Source organism: Melitaea cinxia, chromosome 4 (assembly GCF_905220565.1).
Source record: "Melitaea cinxia chromosome 4, ilMelCinx1.1, whole genome shotgun sequence".
Lineage (NCBI taxonomy): Eukaryota > Metazoa > Arthropoda > Insecta > Lepidoptera > Nymphalidae > Melitaea > Melitaea cinxia.
In genome coordinates this window covers 5,658,631-5,676,008 of record NC_059397.1, presented here as the reverse complement: position 1 = coordinate 5,676,008, position 17,378 = coordinate 5,658,631, and the positions used below count along the sequence as shown (strand labels likewise).

Genomic DNA, 17,378 nt, shown 5'->3' with positions numbered 1-17,378 from the left:
TGAAAAATTACCATTACTCCATCTTGAGCAGATTTTGTACGACAGTAAAAAAATTAAACTATTTTTATAAGCACATTCTAGCGTATACAATAAAATTATTTATCAATTTAACATAAGCAAGCCACTTTAAATTTAATTGTTACTGATTTAAATGTGATAATGAAAACTATAATATTTAACTCTATGATATTGGAGCCTCAGAGCTATTTCAGGTAAATATAATTAAATGTAGACCTAATAATTGTTTTTTTTTTCTTCTTCAACAACGATATTAAAAAATTTAAAAGCTTCATTTTTAGATTAAGCTTATGCTATATGTTATAGATTTACTGATAATTTATAGATTAACTCAATTGAACTATTTGTTAGTATAGCGCTAATTAATAGGATTTAGAATATAAAATAATAAAAGAGAACATGTAAAAAACCCAAAAACAAATGTGACATGACCGTGCGGTTACGTTAAATTTAAGTTTATAGTTTTTTTTGAACGAGTGAGCTAATGTTTTGAAATTTTCAAATTAAATTAATGAACATTTTGTATGCTCATAAATAACATGTCATTCATACACGCTTCATTGGTGAATTAAGAAATAAAAAAATTTAAAGTGAATTTTATTTTAGGATTCTTTGATGCGAAACAATCCACAAATCGAACGTTATAAGTCTAGCTCATCACTACTACTTAAACCTAGTTCCCCACATCACAGTGTTTAAGTAAGAAAAATGTAACGCTATATTTATATCACGTTGAACTGTTTCTGAACAAAGATATATTATTTTTATCTAAATGCACACTTATATTTGGTGTGATCGTCGTAACTACCGGTTACGCGTTTTTTACATTATTTTAAATAAGTTAACGATTCTATATTATATTTATTGATATACAGAAGCTTAATTTACTATAAAATTAAATTGTTTACACCTTCGCTACAGAATTAAACGTTAACGTTAATTGATTTAATTATTAAATACGGTTCATAAAAATTAACTACTTTACCGAAATGATAATAATAATTTTACTAAAATGGTGGATAAAAATAGGCTTATTTATTAATTTCTTGGATTACTTCCAATGGAATAGTCAGGATTTAGTTTTTATTATTTATTTAAGTTATTAAATATTTTTTTATTATTGTTCTGTCATGAAGGTCGGTTGTATCAGATCACATTTTTAAAACCTTATTTTGAAAATTTTGCAAACATAGATAACATATGATCTGTAGTCTGCACAACATGATTTTTACGGTTATTGTTTAAATTTTACGTCTTGAAACTTGGCGATTATTTTGTCATATAAACTTTATTGTTTGACCTAATACTGCAAATATTCAACTATTACACTATGTTTGAAGTAGTCGCACTCGTAAGTCGATCTTATATAACTAGATATATTTATCTTATCAAACTATCAACATGTCAAGAAGCACGCTTTGAAAGGAAACCGTGTCATGTTTATGTATTTAGATGCGCAGACAAAAGTATTTTTGTATTTTTTTTTTAATATAACAAATTTACTTTGGACGAAGATATTTTAGTACAAGTAAGACGAAATAGTCTTATTTTCGATTGAGTTATTCAGCCAGTAACATCCTACTGCTGGGTATAGAATCTTCATATAGGAGAGGGTTTAGTCGTGTATATATTATATGTCGTGTATGTATTATACAAAATTTGTGATTTTTAAAAACTAATTGTATAGTATAACTTCATAAATTAAATATACATACAATATATAAATAATGTTGCATATTTAAAAAAGCATTAATATTGTAATTTTGTACTATTTTTTTTTTATTATAATACAATTAATATTGCGAAAATTGAAATTATACAAAAGACTCGTGTTTGTAATTACTAGGCGTGATAATATAAAAGATTAGGCTGTGTACAAAAAAAAAAAAAAAACAATAAAAGAAAAAATAAACTATTCTATTTACTTAATGTAAAAACTAAGTCTAATCTTTTATAATATCGCTTAAAATCTATTAACCCTGACATACTTGTCTTGTAGACTTTAAATTATATTATGTGTTTACATCACTATTACTTAAATGATTTCTATATTACCAACAACATTTGGTACATTTCCTAAAAACCTTCCAAATTCGAAAAACTATTCGTTTTGGTTAAGAACCGTTTAATTTAAAACCATAACGGTTATTTAAACGAATACTTTTTGTTAGGAACAGGGCTTCAACAGATACATTAGATGTAAAACGCTTACGGCTACGAACACATCTTTTCTTTTTTCTTCAAAATTTATTTTAATTCAAGCGATTCTAATATTCTTAAATTACTTTATCGTATTTTACATTGTAGTTCACGATTATTTATCTAATATATTATCGGAGTGCGAAACTTTAATTTTTTAAAGGTAGATACGGTCTTATCGTCATGAAAACCGATTTTAATTAAAAACCAACATAACAACGAACGTTCTAAATAACCGATCCATATAAAACCAATAAATAAAATATTTTCTCGCTTACTAGATCTAAACGTAATTATATTTTTTGATAAAAATTAATTAAATTTATTTCATTCGTGATTACATTTATTTATTCTCCATTCATTCGATTTACTTTATTAAGTTACCTATGTGTGAGTGATTTTATTTGTGTGTGTGTGTGTTTTAATTTCACAGATAAAATGTGTAGGGGTAATTATGCGGCCCCCTGTCACACCGCCAAGCGTCCGTCTGCCATTGGCGATGGCAAAAGAGAACTGGAAACAAAAAAAATCTTTGTATAAAAATATTTTTTGTTCAACTATACCCTATTTTTTAACAATACAACAAAACCTTTTTGAAATTGAACGATTCGTGAGCAAAACGAATCGTTTATTGAATACAGGGACGGGCTTAAATGAACTTTCCAGCTTAGGTAAAGTTTTAAAATTTATTTCAATAATTTTAAAAGCTATTTTGAAATAGTGTTTTAAAAAGATTGTTTGAAAATCCAAAAAGCTGAACCTGAAGCTGTTTATAAATAAACCAATTTGTTTATGTGCAAACCCATACGAATTTATGATGATATAAATATTTAAATTAGTAGATAGTTAGATTGTTTCTATATACACTTTTGATACTACGCGCGATTATAATTTTGAAATATTATTTCTTCTTATCATTTATAAATAACATTTTTTTATATATTTATTGCTTAAATTATACCTATTACATTAAATAACAGAATACGGTATATTTTGTTACAGTATTAAGCACTATTTGACAAAATATCTTTGACACGTAATCTCACCCGCATTCTAAGGCGTCTAGATTCCTCGTGGTAGCTCCACTTTGCCCGTTAGCTCCGAGGTTTGAATTCATCGAATCCGTCCTGGAACCCATGTTCCTTTGTCTGCACAAATACGGCGTGACCGTTGGAGATGGTGTGCTTTGTTTCTGAAAATAACAAACGTATATATGTTTACATTGTAACTCGGCAATGGATTAGTCACAAGATGAATATGTATGAATAATAATAATGAAATGCATGAAATACGTATTTAAGTATTTTGGACACACACACACACACATACACACAAATACATTTACACATAAATGTTTTAGAATTAAATGGAAATTTTACATTACTGTGAATGATACGCTCAAAACTAGTGTTAACTAAATCTAATTTAGGTCGGTTTCCCTTATCCAAAAACGACTTACCAACGAATTAAATTAGCAAAACGATTCGTTTTTTTTTTTTTTTTTTAAATATAGGAAGCGGGCTCTAGTGATATGGTAACTATTTTCTTATTAATGTCAGAATAATAATAAGTCACCTTGTTAAATAACATCCAAAAACTTAGAGTATTTTTCAAAAATCGTAGTCCTTTCGGATTCGGGCACGCATACACATAGTATGTACACATCGGAAAACAAATACTTTATTTATTACGAAAATAAAATTGTTTAAGTCATCATTCGTTTTGATTCATAGTAAAATACTTAACAATTTAATAACGTTGATAGGTATACTGCAGACTATGTAACTATAATTTTCATAGAACGAAAGGTCAAGTCAATTTCAGAAAATTACTCATAAAAAATTACAACGGTCAATACAAGCATTAAGTAGCATTCTAATAATAAATATTGTATTTATTTGTCGAAGTATTCTTTGTAATTTCTTGCCGACAAAGCAATTTTAAAATAATACATTTTAAAATTCCTTCTCATTTGAATTTAAATGAATCATACCACAGATAATGTATTCATCCACAGATAATATACACTTAAAAAATTTACCTGTCAAAATAATTATACTTGTAAAAATCGTTTATGTCATGGTAAATTATGGTAAAAACGTTATGTACAAAAACATAAATATATGTATAATAATTAGTAATGTGTAATAGGTATATTGAAATTATAATTTATAACATTAGTTGGTACAAAATTATACAATTGTTAGTTAACAACGAATATCTAAAAATCGATACGTTATCAGTGACGAGGAGGTATTGTATCATACTTCATGCTACTCAATTCTTACTATGTAATTCGTATTACAGTGATTTGTTTTAATTCTTTTAAATTATTTTAAATCTTTAAAGATTCAATTTAATATTATTTGGTTATCCATGTGATATATATTTTTTAAATTTCCTGTGAGCTCTTGATTCGTTTTTATAATTATACTAGCTGACCCCGCAAACATTGTTTTGCTATATATGTTTTCAACCACGTTTATCCCCCCCCCCCCATAACTTAGGGGTATAAAAATAGATGTTGTTCGATTCTTAGACCTACCCAATATGCACACAAAATTTCATGAGAATCGGTCAAGCCGTTTCGGAGGAGTTTAACTACAAACACCGCGACACGAGAATTTTATATATTAGATATTAGTAGGTAAACTTCAAATTTTTTTTTTTTTGTGTCGTATAGTAGAAAAATCAAAAGCATACATATTTTACTGTTTTTAGTATATTTTATCATACAAAAAGTACACTTTGGCCATTAAGGTAAAAAACTAACATTGATTTTTTTTACAATAAAATTGAACAATATTTGTACAAATTAACAAAATATCACATCTATATTCACATAAAAATATCAATAATCTTCACTGATCGAGGTAATAGTCTCACATAAACTCTTCAAAAGTCGATGTCGGAGGACGGCAGTTTGTCCCGAACATTAGACGATCTCCTTGAAAAATATTAGCGTACCCTTATTGTGTCTAAAGCGAAAAACTGAAATAATAAAGAAGAGTTTTTGGGGATTTCCACTACGTTCACTCCTGCATAAAAAAAAATAAACCATTCAGATTTTCATAACCAAAATATGGTTACAGTGAAACTCATTTCTTTTTATTTTGAAACAACGTATCAATTATTATTAAATAAATGATATAGAATTATTCTTGCCATTTTCCCACTTGGATATGACTTATACAACAATTAATTATCAAGCTGTATTTAAAGTTGCGAATTATAAATATGTATAAAATTGTAATAATAAGTGTTAAAAAAATATATTGAAAAAATTAACTTTGTTTAAATATAATTCAAAATGACTTGTACATCATTATTTTATAACATCATTAGTTATTAAATTATTTTACTAATGTAAAGCTAGCACCGATTTGGAATGTAGATTCTGCCAAGACAAGTCGGTAAGAATTTAATTGTTACTTTTTTTTAAACATGTCAATGGGTTTTTGTTATAAATTGTGGTCGCAAAGTGGTCGAAATTCGACCGCAATTAATTTAAATTATTAGTTTGAACATTATTGAGGTTATGTTGTCAAAGACTACTTCTATAATAATAACCAAAATAGTATATATGTGTGCGTGTGCGCGTGCGTTATGTTTTTTTTTTTATTGATTTAATGTTTATGCATTATGTTAAAAAAATATTAGCATTCTGCACTCTTTCTCTATATAAGTGTGCGAAATTTCTCCGTCCTCGCAATTTTCGTGTTTATTGTGGCGTTAATATTATAGTAGGTTAAAATTTTTTTTGTTCAATAACACTATGCGCTATGGTTACTGAGTGCACTCGTGATCACAGTATTTGCAGTAGTGCCGACAATCAGAAACTCAAAATAACCAACAACAAACATGATAAATATATCTTTTTGACATATTATTCATTGTGTCAGTATTAGTTATTAAATTAAAAACAAAAAATTATGAATGTCAAAATAGCATGCAATTACATCGAGGCAAGTAATGGTTGGTAGACGAGTTAAATCTACGTGCAGTAAATGTTTCAAAATAATCGGTATATTTTAAAGACGTAATTTGCACGCGAACAAAAGCAAGCGCATGATCAAGATTTTTATCGCAGTTTCGCACAAAAACCAAAAAGTATTCAGAAACATTTTACAACGCTTTATCATACGCAGGTTAATGCAAATGAGTATTGAAAGACTCATTAAAGTCAACCTTTCTTCGAAATGGAATACAATACTTTAATCGTTAGTTAGTTTTGTTTACATTTTTGGGAAGGTCACTAGAATAGTTCTGAAAGAAAATTCTAAATACGAAAAATTAAATATATTTGTCATAAGTACTGTTGCTATCCGTTCTATGGATATCATTACATCATTACAGCCTATGCAGTCCACTGCTGGACATAGGCCTCCACAAGTTTACGCCACAAATAACGTGAACTCATGTGTTTTGCCCATAGTCACCACGCTGGGCAGGCGGGTTGGTGACCGCAGTACTGGCTTTGTCGCACCGAAGACGCCGCTGCCCGTCCTCGGCCTGTGTATTTCAAAGCCAGCAGTTGGATGGTTATCCCGCCATCGGTCGGCTTCTTAAGTTCCAAGGTGGTTGTGGAACCTTGTTATCCCTTAGTCGCCTCTTACGACACCCACGGGAAGAGAGGGGGTAGCTAAATTCTTTAGTGCCGTAGTTTCTTAGTGCTCGTATAATAAATTTAATTTAATGCTTATTTACAGTTACTTTTTAATAAAAGAAAATTCTGATTTGGAAAATTTAAGTGACATTAATAGATAAAAATCTGACCCTAATTTCAATAAAGGACATGTAAGTGTTAAAAAAGTGTAAAATTTCGTATGGAAGTGACAGTAAAAGAATGATTGCAATCCCAAAAAATATGTCCAAGATTTTAGTAAGGTTCTAATAATTTTAGAATCCACTGCACGGAAGTTGTTTGTATTAAGAGAGCTTCATTATTTCTAAATATAAGGAATCCGATTGTGACTTGTAGAGGGGTAATACTGACAGTAAGTTAGGAATTGGTCACGCGAGACTACATTTCTTGACCTATGTTTAAGAGGAAAGGGTACCGAAGAGACTTTTCAAAAATAGGTATTTGAATAAAATGTTTCTGTCGCGCTGCATGCCGCTACCGCGCCCCGCGCCATCTCCGCCCCGTTTTTTCTATGTGTGACTGTCGTGTTGTTAGTGTGCGTGCGCCGGCTATTCAGCTATATATATTGACTACGAGTACATATAGCGCATAGTGCTATTTTTCTGAATTTGGCTTGTTTTATTGAATTTGTTCTGCTATTGCTGTAACTCGGCTTACTATTATTGAATTTCGTAAACTACTTATTATTATGTTTTATTATTTTGACTTGGATACTCTTTGTGACTTGATACATGTCTATATTTTTGTGGGTAATTATCGAAATACTTAGGTACTTTATTTATGAATTAGGTATGTAATTACATGGTTGAGGTGTGTGTAAGAATGGGTAATGAAATACATACATAATTATAGTGTATACATGTAGTACATAGTGTAAGTATAGTATATATATGTAATGTAGTACATACACAGTATAAAATGTTTGCCGTAGTACCTATATAATTTGTAATGTCATGTTTGTCGCAGTTATTAATACATAGGTATAGGTTATATAAATTAATTAACATATAATTGCGGCGATATAACAATGGTTAAAAATAATATTATAATTAAAAAAAAAACAAGAAAAGCCGCCTGCGTGAAGAACAACTATTAGAAAGTCAATTGAAAAAGCTGGAACAAGATAAAAATTCAATAATTACACAAAGATAGCTAAATAAATCACACCAATTTCAAACATTATGTACTGTACTCTTACAAAAATCATGAAGGCGACTTTTTCAATTATTATTTTATTTATGTTTTTTTAGCTAGGCAAATTACGTAATCGATTAAATTTTTTTAAAAAGTGGTTGATTAACATGACATAACATAACAATACACTTTATTGAACACCAACAGAAAATAATAATACGTATCAGATTGATTTTTAACCGACTTCCAAAAAAGGAGGAGGTTCTTAATTCGACTGTATTTTTCTTTTTTTTTGTATATATGTAACTTCAGAACTTTTGAGTGGGTGGACCGAGTTCGACTTGTACGCAAAGGAAAAAAAGCCGACTTCAATTACATCGACATGATGTAATACAACAAAGTTAGACGAAAATATAGTCAAGTAAATACGCGTTATTAAAGATTACTCAAAAATTTGTTATCATGAATGTATCTCGATGAAATTTAAATATGACTACACGATAATTATCAGCTTTCGATTAAATTAAAAATTATCAAAATCGGTACACCTAGTAAAAAGTTATGCGGTATAATACAACGTAGGTCGACGAAAATAGTCAAGTAAAAATGTAATATTTATGTTACTCGAAAAGTTGTTGCTAGATCTCAAATAAACTCAAGTGAGACCAAATGACACACACCACCTTTCGATTAAAAAAAAAATTGTAGAAATCGGTCCACTCAGTCAAAAGTTCTGAAGTAACATACATAAAAAATACAGTTAAATTGAGAGCTTCCTCCTTTTTTGGAAGTCGGTTAAAAATAGAAACCGAATTTACACGTCTATAGAATTCCTAAGTCGACAAGCTTGAACAGTGAAAGATTTAGTATAAACGAAAGAGGAGTGAGAGGGAAATTCAAGAAGTAAGCTTTCCTCAGAACGAAAACTGCGTTCATTGGAATCACTAAGAAATTTAAATCGTCGTTTTAGATAAGCAGGTACAACAGGATTAAAAAGAATAGAGTAAAGTAAGTTGAGAATATACGTATTCCCGAAGTAGGGAATTGGGTGCCACTCAGGGCGTAACTACTGCCGTATCAGCCGTATCAATGATATGGGGCCCCCCATTTACAGGGCCCCTAAGGTGTGTAAGCAAAAATTAGTAAAATGTTATCCACAATGTCACTTAATCTTGTGCTTCCTGGAAAAAAGAATAAAAAAACTGTCATACATACCTATAGAGTTTTAACTTCAGAAATGACTGAAGTCTGAAAAGCAGTCCCCTTTTATCCGAGTCAAGCGTGCGCCCAATTGTTGATAACATTCTGTATCGTTTATTTCGGGATTCAGTTAATCATTATGAACAATGAATTAATCTTTTTTATATAAGAATGGGGCCCACAAGCAGACGAAGCCATCTGGTTTATAACGGCTACCGTCGTCCATGGCCTTTAGAGAAAAGATGTAGACACTAGACGCTTTAAAACCCCCAAATTTTAGCAAGGTCATTCCACACTTTGAATGTACGCGGAAACATTGCGCACGAAGCTCGCACATTGGTTGCAAACCACTGGTGGATACAATTAGCACCACTAGACTTCTTGACATCGAAAGAATGCAGAACACGACAAACGACACTGCTCATAGTGCACATTACGCATCGCGTGTTCGCACCGTGGAATGCTCGGTGATGCTTTTCCCTCATCGTCAAGAGTTGAATTCGACGCAAAAAGAGTGCAAAGAATTTCGCTTACTTTTTCGCATAATATGCCAGAGAGCCTTCAGGTTCGCGCAATGATGGAAGTGTAGACTAAAAAAAGTTACCTTCGACAGCTTTTGTAAGAAACAAAAGGCATGGGTTCCATTTGGAAAGCCCAATAGTCTCTCGCCAATTCTGCTGTGTTTGAACTTTGCCCTAGCGATTTACTACCTGTAAGATCTGGAGGCAGCGTTGAATTTCTTCTTCAGGTTATGCGCCTGTGAATCCCCCATATAGATGCGGAAGATTCATAGGAATTCACTAATAGTATTGGCCTCACAGGCTGAAGCGAACGATTCCCCGCATCTATTGCTGCAGGTCAAGGCTAATAACTCTCCAGCTTGGAACTACAAGCTCTTTAAATTAGCTTAAAATCCGAAATTCAAAACATCCATTCCATTAAAGAACTCATGGAATTATTACTGATAAAATTCAATAGCCTTGCATCCAATTTTCCGGAGGTATTAACTTGATGTTTTTCAAAACTAAAACTGATAAAAAATTACCTGAGGATTTCGATGGAACAGGAACAGCTACAGCAGACTACACTCACTATTGTCTATTTTAGGAGGAAGTTATAACTTATAATCAACAAATATTTATTTTAATTCAATGCAAGCATTTTTTGTGAGAAATCTTTACCCATCATTTGCCTGCCCCCCCCACTAATTTTGATACAGGGCCCCAAGGTTTCCGGGGTTCCAAGGAATGTTACGCTAGTGGGGCCACTTGAGTTTTTTACGCAATTCAGAAATATGATTCTATTTGCGAAGTCCAAATACGAATCGCATAGGTACATAGATTCGACCAAATTTAATAATCTGCTCCTCAGTAATGTCAAGATAACAGCTAAGCAATTTTTTACCGATGAAAAAAAAACAGAGGAGGTTCTAAAGTCGCTACGTGCCTATATTTATTTATGTTTGACCATGCATAGCTTTTTACAGAGTATTCCGAAATTGATAAAAAAATATATTGGAAAGAGTAAACCCCGAAGTTGTTTTTCGCCTAGGAGGCGAGGAAGAAGCGCGGCTCGCAGCTTGCTTGGCATAGGCATGGGAAAGAGCAGTCCTAATTTTTTAAACTTTCTTATTGTATTTTTTATTAGTATTACGGTAATAATAATCATAATACACTTTTTTGAAATCCTTGTATTGAGCCTTTCATTTGATACCAAAAACAAACAACACAGTTATTTACCATAATTATCATTGTTATTTGTTAGCGAAACCCTTCGTTAGCCCAGGTTTGCACAGTGTTACAATAAAAACAGCATATACAAATACGGTTTTATTGTAGTTATGAAAAGAGAAATTATTTAATTTTGTTAATACGAATTTTAGAAAATATCGACTAAAAATAACATCACTAGTGTATCGATATAATTGTCGACTATGAGGCATCACTTCGCTGGCGTATATACGTATTGCTTTGACCCTTTCCTCCCCCAGACCTATCCCCCAAAAAGCAAGAAAGGGACAACTGCAGCTCAGACCGTTTTAGGTATATAATTTTTGACCAAAACAGTGTTTCGTAGTCGACTGTTTTCTCCTCAAAACATGGCAATTTTTTTAAAATTTTTTTTTTAGAAAATAAAAGAAGACTTCGGCTATGCCCCTATGTTTTTATTTTTTTGAAAATATGCATATATTTTTTTTAATGAGTGTCTGAAAATGTACAAAAAATTATGCAATATTTCGAGTTTTTGAAGTCTCCTAATTCCTATGATAATAAGAATATGAAAAAAATCAAAACATAGGGGCATGGTCATGGCAGCAAAGAGTTCTATGTCACAAAAATATTTGATCTAGTGTCATTATCCAGGGAGAAAACAGTCGACTACGTTTGTATGGAGAAAGACCCGGTACCCTTTCCTCTTAATTTTGTAACTTAGCCGTGACCTCCATTTCTTGATGTAAGTAAATTGTGAACGTATCTCATAAATTGAAAAAAATGTATGTATTTATAGTTTCCAATTCTTATTCAACCTTTATAAGATAAGAAGGCGATAGGAATACGTAGAACTGATTAGTTACCGACTGTATAATACTTGATGAATATAGGTAAGTAGCACTGGAGCAATGATAAAATATAATTATTCAGGTTGTATACCAAAAGACACAAACGTAAAGAAACCGTTAAAAATAAACGTATATAAGAAAATGTTATATATAAAACCGTGATTACTTTAAGACAATTTTTGCATTATCTTTAATTATGATTAGCAGTAATGGACATTTCCCACTCGTTAAGGTTAAGATAGGGAATGCAATAAAAAAAAAGGTAGTAGTAGAAGAAAGTAAGGTGGTAGTAGTAGTAGATTGTTTGAATCGTTCTCATCATTTATCATCAACAAAATCATTCACCTAGTGTAGAAAAAAGTGCTAAATTAACCCTTGCATTGAGCATTGGCAAAACATGGCAAATATTTTGATACGTCAGAAAAAACATGATTTATTTTTTACAAAAGGAACTTTGAATTTCTAAAGTTCTTAGGAGATCAATTTAGCCAAACCAAGCTAGATTTGTGTTAACTGTTACAATTTTAGAGCTTTTTAATCATATAAGGTATAAGAAAGTTCTTTTAGAAAGCATTAGTACGTTTTTAAAAATTTTAGCATCGTTAATGTATTTGTATGTAAATTTGAGCGAAAATGGTATTTTTTATATCATTGTGTGGGAAGAGAAAAATATGTTCATGATAATTTGTATCATATCGCTTTTCGTTTTCATCTTCATCGAAAAAATAAATAGGAATTGTTCTTTGTGTGCTGTGTGGTTACAGCAGTAAAGAATATAGCCACCCTGTCTCTTCCCGTGATGTCGTAAGAGACGACTACGGGATAACACAGTTTCACCACCTTTGAAATATACAGGCCGAAGACGGGCAGCAGCGTCTTCGGTGCGACAAAGCCAGCCCTGCGGTCACCAACCCGCCTACCCAGCGTGGTGACTATTGGTAACACACATGAGTTCACGCCATTTTTGGCGCGAACTTGTCCTATGAGAGACCTATGTCCAGCAGTGGACTGCGATAGGCTAAAGTGAGTGCTGAGTTCTTTGTGTTTTGATGTTCAAAAAAAATTGATAAAATTCAGAATTAATTATTGATTTAGTTATTTTTAAGATAAACAAGAATAGCTTAAAGAGCAGTTTTTAAATTCATAACTTTTTAGTCAAGCCGTTAGATTAACTATTAAGTCGTGACGATCCTACTTCAAATCATAAAATATGAGTTTATTTCAACATGACGTTATTTGTAATGAAAAATTAGTTCATATCAATGCCAGTTGAATATATTTTATTTATTGGTAACATTATTTTTTATTTTCAAAATAGCTATTTTTACGTACAATCGGGTTTCCACAAGATCATCAAACTTATTAATTTTGATTTTATTTGGAAAAATAGTATCCTTTATCGGACTTTATCGCCATTTAATATAATTACGGACAATGGAATTCAATCACTTAAACAATTTTAGGTGTAGAGCTGCCATTAGGAACTAGCTGAGTACCAATATGCCAAATTTATACTAGAGTTTGTAATTAGTAGTATTAAGTTAAGATCTAGTAATAATTTAGTAATATAATTTAGTTTATTTAAAAATGTTAAAATTGTTTGTTTTATAATAGATAAGTTTAGTATAGGACTGTCATGTGCATATGTATAAAAGTCCCTAATAAAGATATTTAAAAAAAAACTAGCTGAGTAAGAGATTGGGAAAGAGAAGGAGAGAAAGTGAGAGTAAATAAAAGCGTAGGAGTGAGAGTGAGAGTGAGTTACCTGTTGGTTGGGGCCGCAGCAAGTGGCGTTGTGGCAGAGGTCGTTGGGCGGGCAGTGCAGCGCGCACGGGGCCTCCGCCGACGCTCCGCTGACTATCTATCGACAACGATTTGTGTCTATGAGTGCAGTGCTGCTTATAATTAGAGCAACCGTTTTTTTTTATATCACTATTTCGGCAAACAAGCGTACGGCTCACCTGATGGTAAGCGATTACCGTAGCTTATAGACGCCTGCAACACCAGAAGCATCCCAAGCGCGTTGCTTAACCTTACTCACCAACAGTAACACAATACTGCTTGAAAGCAGTATTATTTAGCTGTGATCTTCTGTAAGGTCGAGGTACTTCCCCAGTCGGGCTGCTCCATATTTTGAGCAAGAAATTCCTGCGGTGCCCTACTTCAGTTACTCGTGAAACGCGCTTTAGCCTGTAATATCCCACTGCTAGGCATAGGCCTCTTCCTATTTATAATCCTATTTTAACCGACTTTAAAAAAGTAGGTTCTCAATTCGAATTTTTTTTTTTACCTCAGAACTTTTGACTGGGTGTGGGTGGGTCTAAGGTTATTTTTTTAATCGTAAGGTAGTGCGTGTCATATAGTCGTTATATACCACACTTTTTTAGCTGATACACGTCACATGCTTCTATCGCGCTTAAATTTGATTGAGATCTGACAAGTACTTTTTGAGTTATCTCGTTGTAGTACCTACTTGACGATGTAATTGAAGTCAGTTTTTTTTCGTTTGCGAGCAACCTCAATTATATGTTGTATGAACAAAGATTAAGACTACCAACATATCCTTTTCATTCAAGTTATGACGAAGTTAGCGCCGCCTTAACGCCACCCCCTCTCTTCCCGTGGGTGTCGTAAGAAGCGACTAAGGGATAACAAGGTTCCACAACCACCTTGGAACTTAAGAAGCCGACCGATGGCGGGATAACCATCCAACTGCTGGCTTTGAAATACACAGGCCGAAGACGGGCAGCAGCGTCTTCGGTGCGACAAAGCCAGTACTGCGGTCACCAACCCGCCTGCCTAGCGTGGTGACTATGGGCAAAACACATGAGTTCACGTTATTTTTGGCGTAAACTTGTGGAGGCCTATGTCCAACAGTGGACTGTATAGGCTGTAATGATAGCGCCGCCTTTATATCAAAATGGTTAGTATATAGAGATTACTAGAAATATGTGTCAATACTTACAAGCAACATTAATTACGCATGCGTAACCTCTACGGTTGTATATAACTTTGTCTATGCCTTTGAGCACATTATTACTATTATTCACAATTTTATTAGATAGGATTTAAAACGTAATAAAAATTTGACAATGTCGTGGCAGATTTTATATTAGATAGGCTATATTACCTATCATAATACGATTCAGTTGTTTCATGTAAAAAGAGGGATTATCTATAGAATAATACTGTAAAACTATTCTTTAAAAACAGTTATTCGTAATGCTTAAACCAATTGTGCAATATCATGTAAATGAGTAGAATAATTATAATTACTAATTAAACAATTGGGTTGTGATGTAAATAACTATTAAAATCAGTAGTTAAATCAATTAATTGCACATTTATTTATTTTTCACTATCAATGAAACAAATGATTATTTTATTTGCTAATTATCGCATGCACTAAGTAAATAATATACATACCTCGTTTCCATCGAGGGGCAGCTCCACGAACTCCGGTTGTATGGTCGTGGAGTGAATTCCTTCGTTGTGGAAGAATTCCTTTACTTTTTCCGCAATCTTCATATACTCTGATAAATTTCTACACCTATAACAATGAAATACATTAATCAAGACATTTGATAAATTTACATTGAGTTTCTGTCTTGCGGGTTTATCCTTTTGATTCGTACCAATAATAACTTCATACCAAGTTTCCTCACAATCCGTTCAGCAATTCAGGTGTGATTAAATAACAAAAAATATATACATTCATCCCTTCGCATTAGTCATAATAGCAACAAAATGAAATATAAAAAATACATGTTTTTCTAATTAGTTGAATTATGTTCCTTAAAGTATGTATAAAAACATAAAATAATCTCATTCTTAACTTACAACCGGTTTGTCATATCACACAGTGATCTATTACATTCAAAACATGCGCCGACGTTTAAAACAAAGGAATGATTCACTGTTATTAAAACAATCGTACGTAAATATATAACTCCATTAACTTTCAACACAATGCACATTCACTTCCAAAGTTATCAAGATGAAAACGAAATAAACAAATTTACTCGATAAGATTTTCCATTTATAACATCAATACCATTACCAGTATAAAAATTGCGTAAAAAGTGTATCGTGTTTCATTTAATTCAATTAATGATAAATAATAATAAAATTAATAATAATTTATTTATTCACTCCTTTTAACAAAATTACTAAACATATATTTTTTTCTGAAATCGTGATTAAATCTTAAAAATTATAAGATATTTTTTACAGTTATACGGTTACTCTAATTGGAATGAGAATCTTAAGACCTGGAAATAAAAAAGACACCATCGAAATCAATATGTATTATTTAAAAAAACCCATCAGGTGAACCGTACGCTTGTTTGCTGACTTAGTTGTATAAAAAAGTCAACGCCAGAAAACTAATTATTATTCTTTCCCGTAGGGGTAGGCAGAGACCACTTCTTTCCACTTGCTACGATCCTTACATACTTCTTTCGGTTCTTCCGCTTTCATTATTCCCTTCATACATGCTTTTCGGTTTAGGTTCGCCTAGGTCTACGGCCGATAGTTGGGGGACTTCGGCCGGCCGGACGACACGACCCCATACGTCTGGAGGTGGCCTTGTTGTGAGCGAGGCCACCCCACCATTATGCCGGGTCCCGGAGGCTTTGTCCAACGTCTACCCCTTTCAACCCTTCCATTCAGACTCGCCTTAAACACTTTTCTCGTCAATCATTCTTCACTCATTCTCTCAACATGGCCAAACCATCTGAGCATACCTTTGGCAATTTTTGTCACTACATCTTCTTTCAGACCACAACGTTTCCTTATCTCACTATTTTTTATTCTATCACTGAGTTTAATTCCTATCATACTTCTTAACGCTCTCATCTCAACTGCATTTATTCTGCTCATATGTTTCTTCTGCCATACCCAACTTTCACTTCCGTACATAAGTGTTGGGACCAATACCCCCTCGTGCACAGCCAAACGAGCCTTTTTAGACACCTTCCGACTGCTCATAAAGGAAATAATTGTGTTTGCGGGCAAACGAAGAAAAACCGACTTTAATTATATCGACAAGTAATACAACGTAGGTAGACAAAAAATTGTCGAGTAAATACGCATTATCAAAGATTACTCCAAAAGTTGTAATCAGATCTCGATGAAATTTAAATGTGACCACATGATAAACATCGGCTTTCGATTAAATTAAAAATCATCAAAATCGGTACACCCAGTAAAAGGTTATGCCGATTTTCGAGAGTTTCCCTTATTTCTCTGAGATCCCATCATCAAATCCTGGTTTCGTTATCATGGTACCAAACTAGGGATATCTCCTTTCCAACAAAAAAAAAAAGAATTATCAAAATCGGTTCATAAACGACGCAGCAGACAGACCTCCTCCTTTTTTGAAGTCGGTTAAAAAAGCTCCATTCACCCCATTTCCTGTATTCACTCTTCTTTCAATATCTCACACTTTCCACCTCTTGTAAACTTTGAACCCAAATACGCACTCATTCACCTGTTCTATTTGTTCATTCTCCAATCACATCAATAACATTATTGCTGTAATATTCGAATAATACTTTCTCTATCTTCTCTTTTTTTTTCACAATATAGCCAAAGTTTTGCGAGGTAAACATTATGGAAATG

General features: G+C 32.4%; 1 protein-coding gene across 1 annotated transcript in view; it reads right to left on the bottom strand.

Moving 5' to 3' along the window:
- Nucleotides 1-1,776: 1,776 nt before the first annotated feature.
- The window catches only part of LOC123670042 (zinc transporter 1), a 37,371-nt gene continuing 21,769 nt past the window's right edge, over nucleotides 1,777-17,378 (bottom strand). Inside the window, exons 7-10 of the mRNA XM_045603550.1 lie at nucleotides 15,183-15,306; nucleotides 13,522-13,617; nucleotides 3,264-3,409; nucleotides 1,777-2,730 (exon numbers count right to left, since the gene is read on the bottom strand). Coding sequence (XP_045459506.1) covers nucleotides 2,685-2,730; nucleotides 3,264-3,409; nucleotides 13,522-13,617; nucleotides 15,183-15,306 — 412 coding nt within the window. The 3' untranslated portion in view covers nucleotides 1,777-2,684. The remainder of the gene's footprint in view (nucleotides 2,731-3,263; nucleotides 3,410-13,521; nucleotides 13,618-15,182; nucleotides 15,307-17,378) is intronic.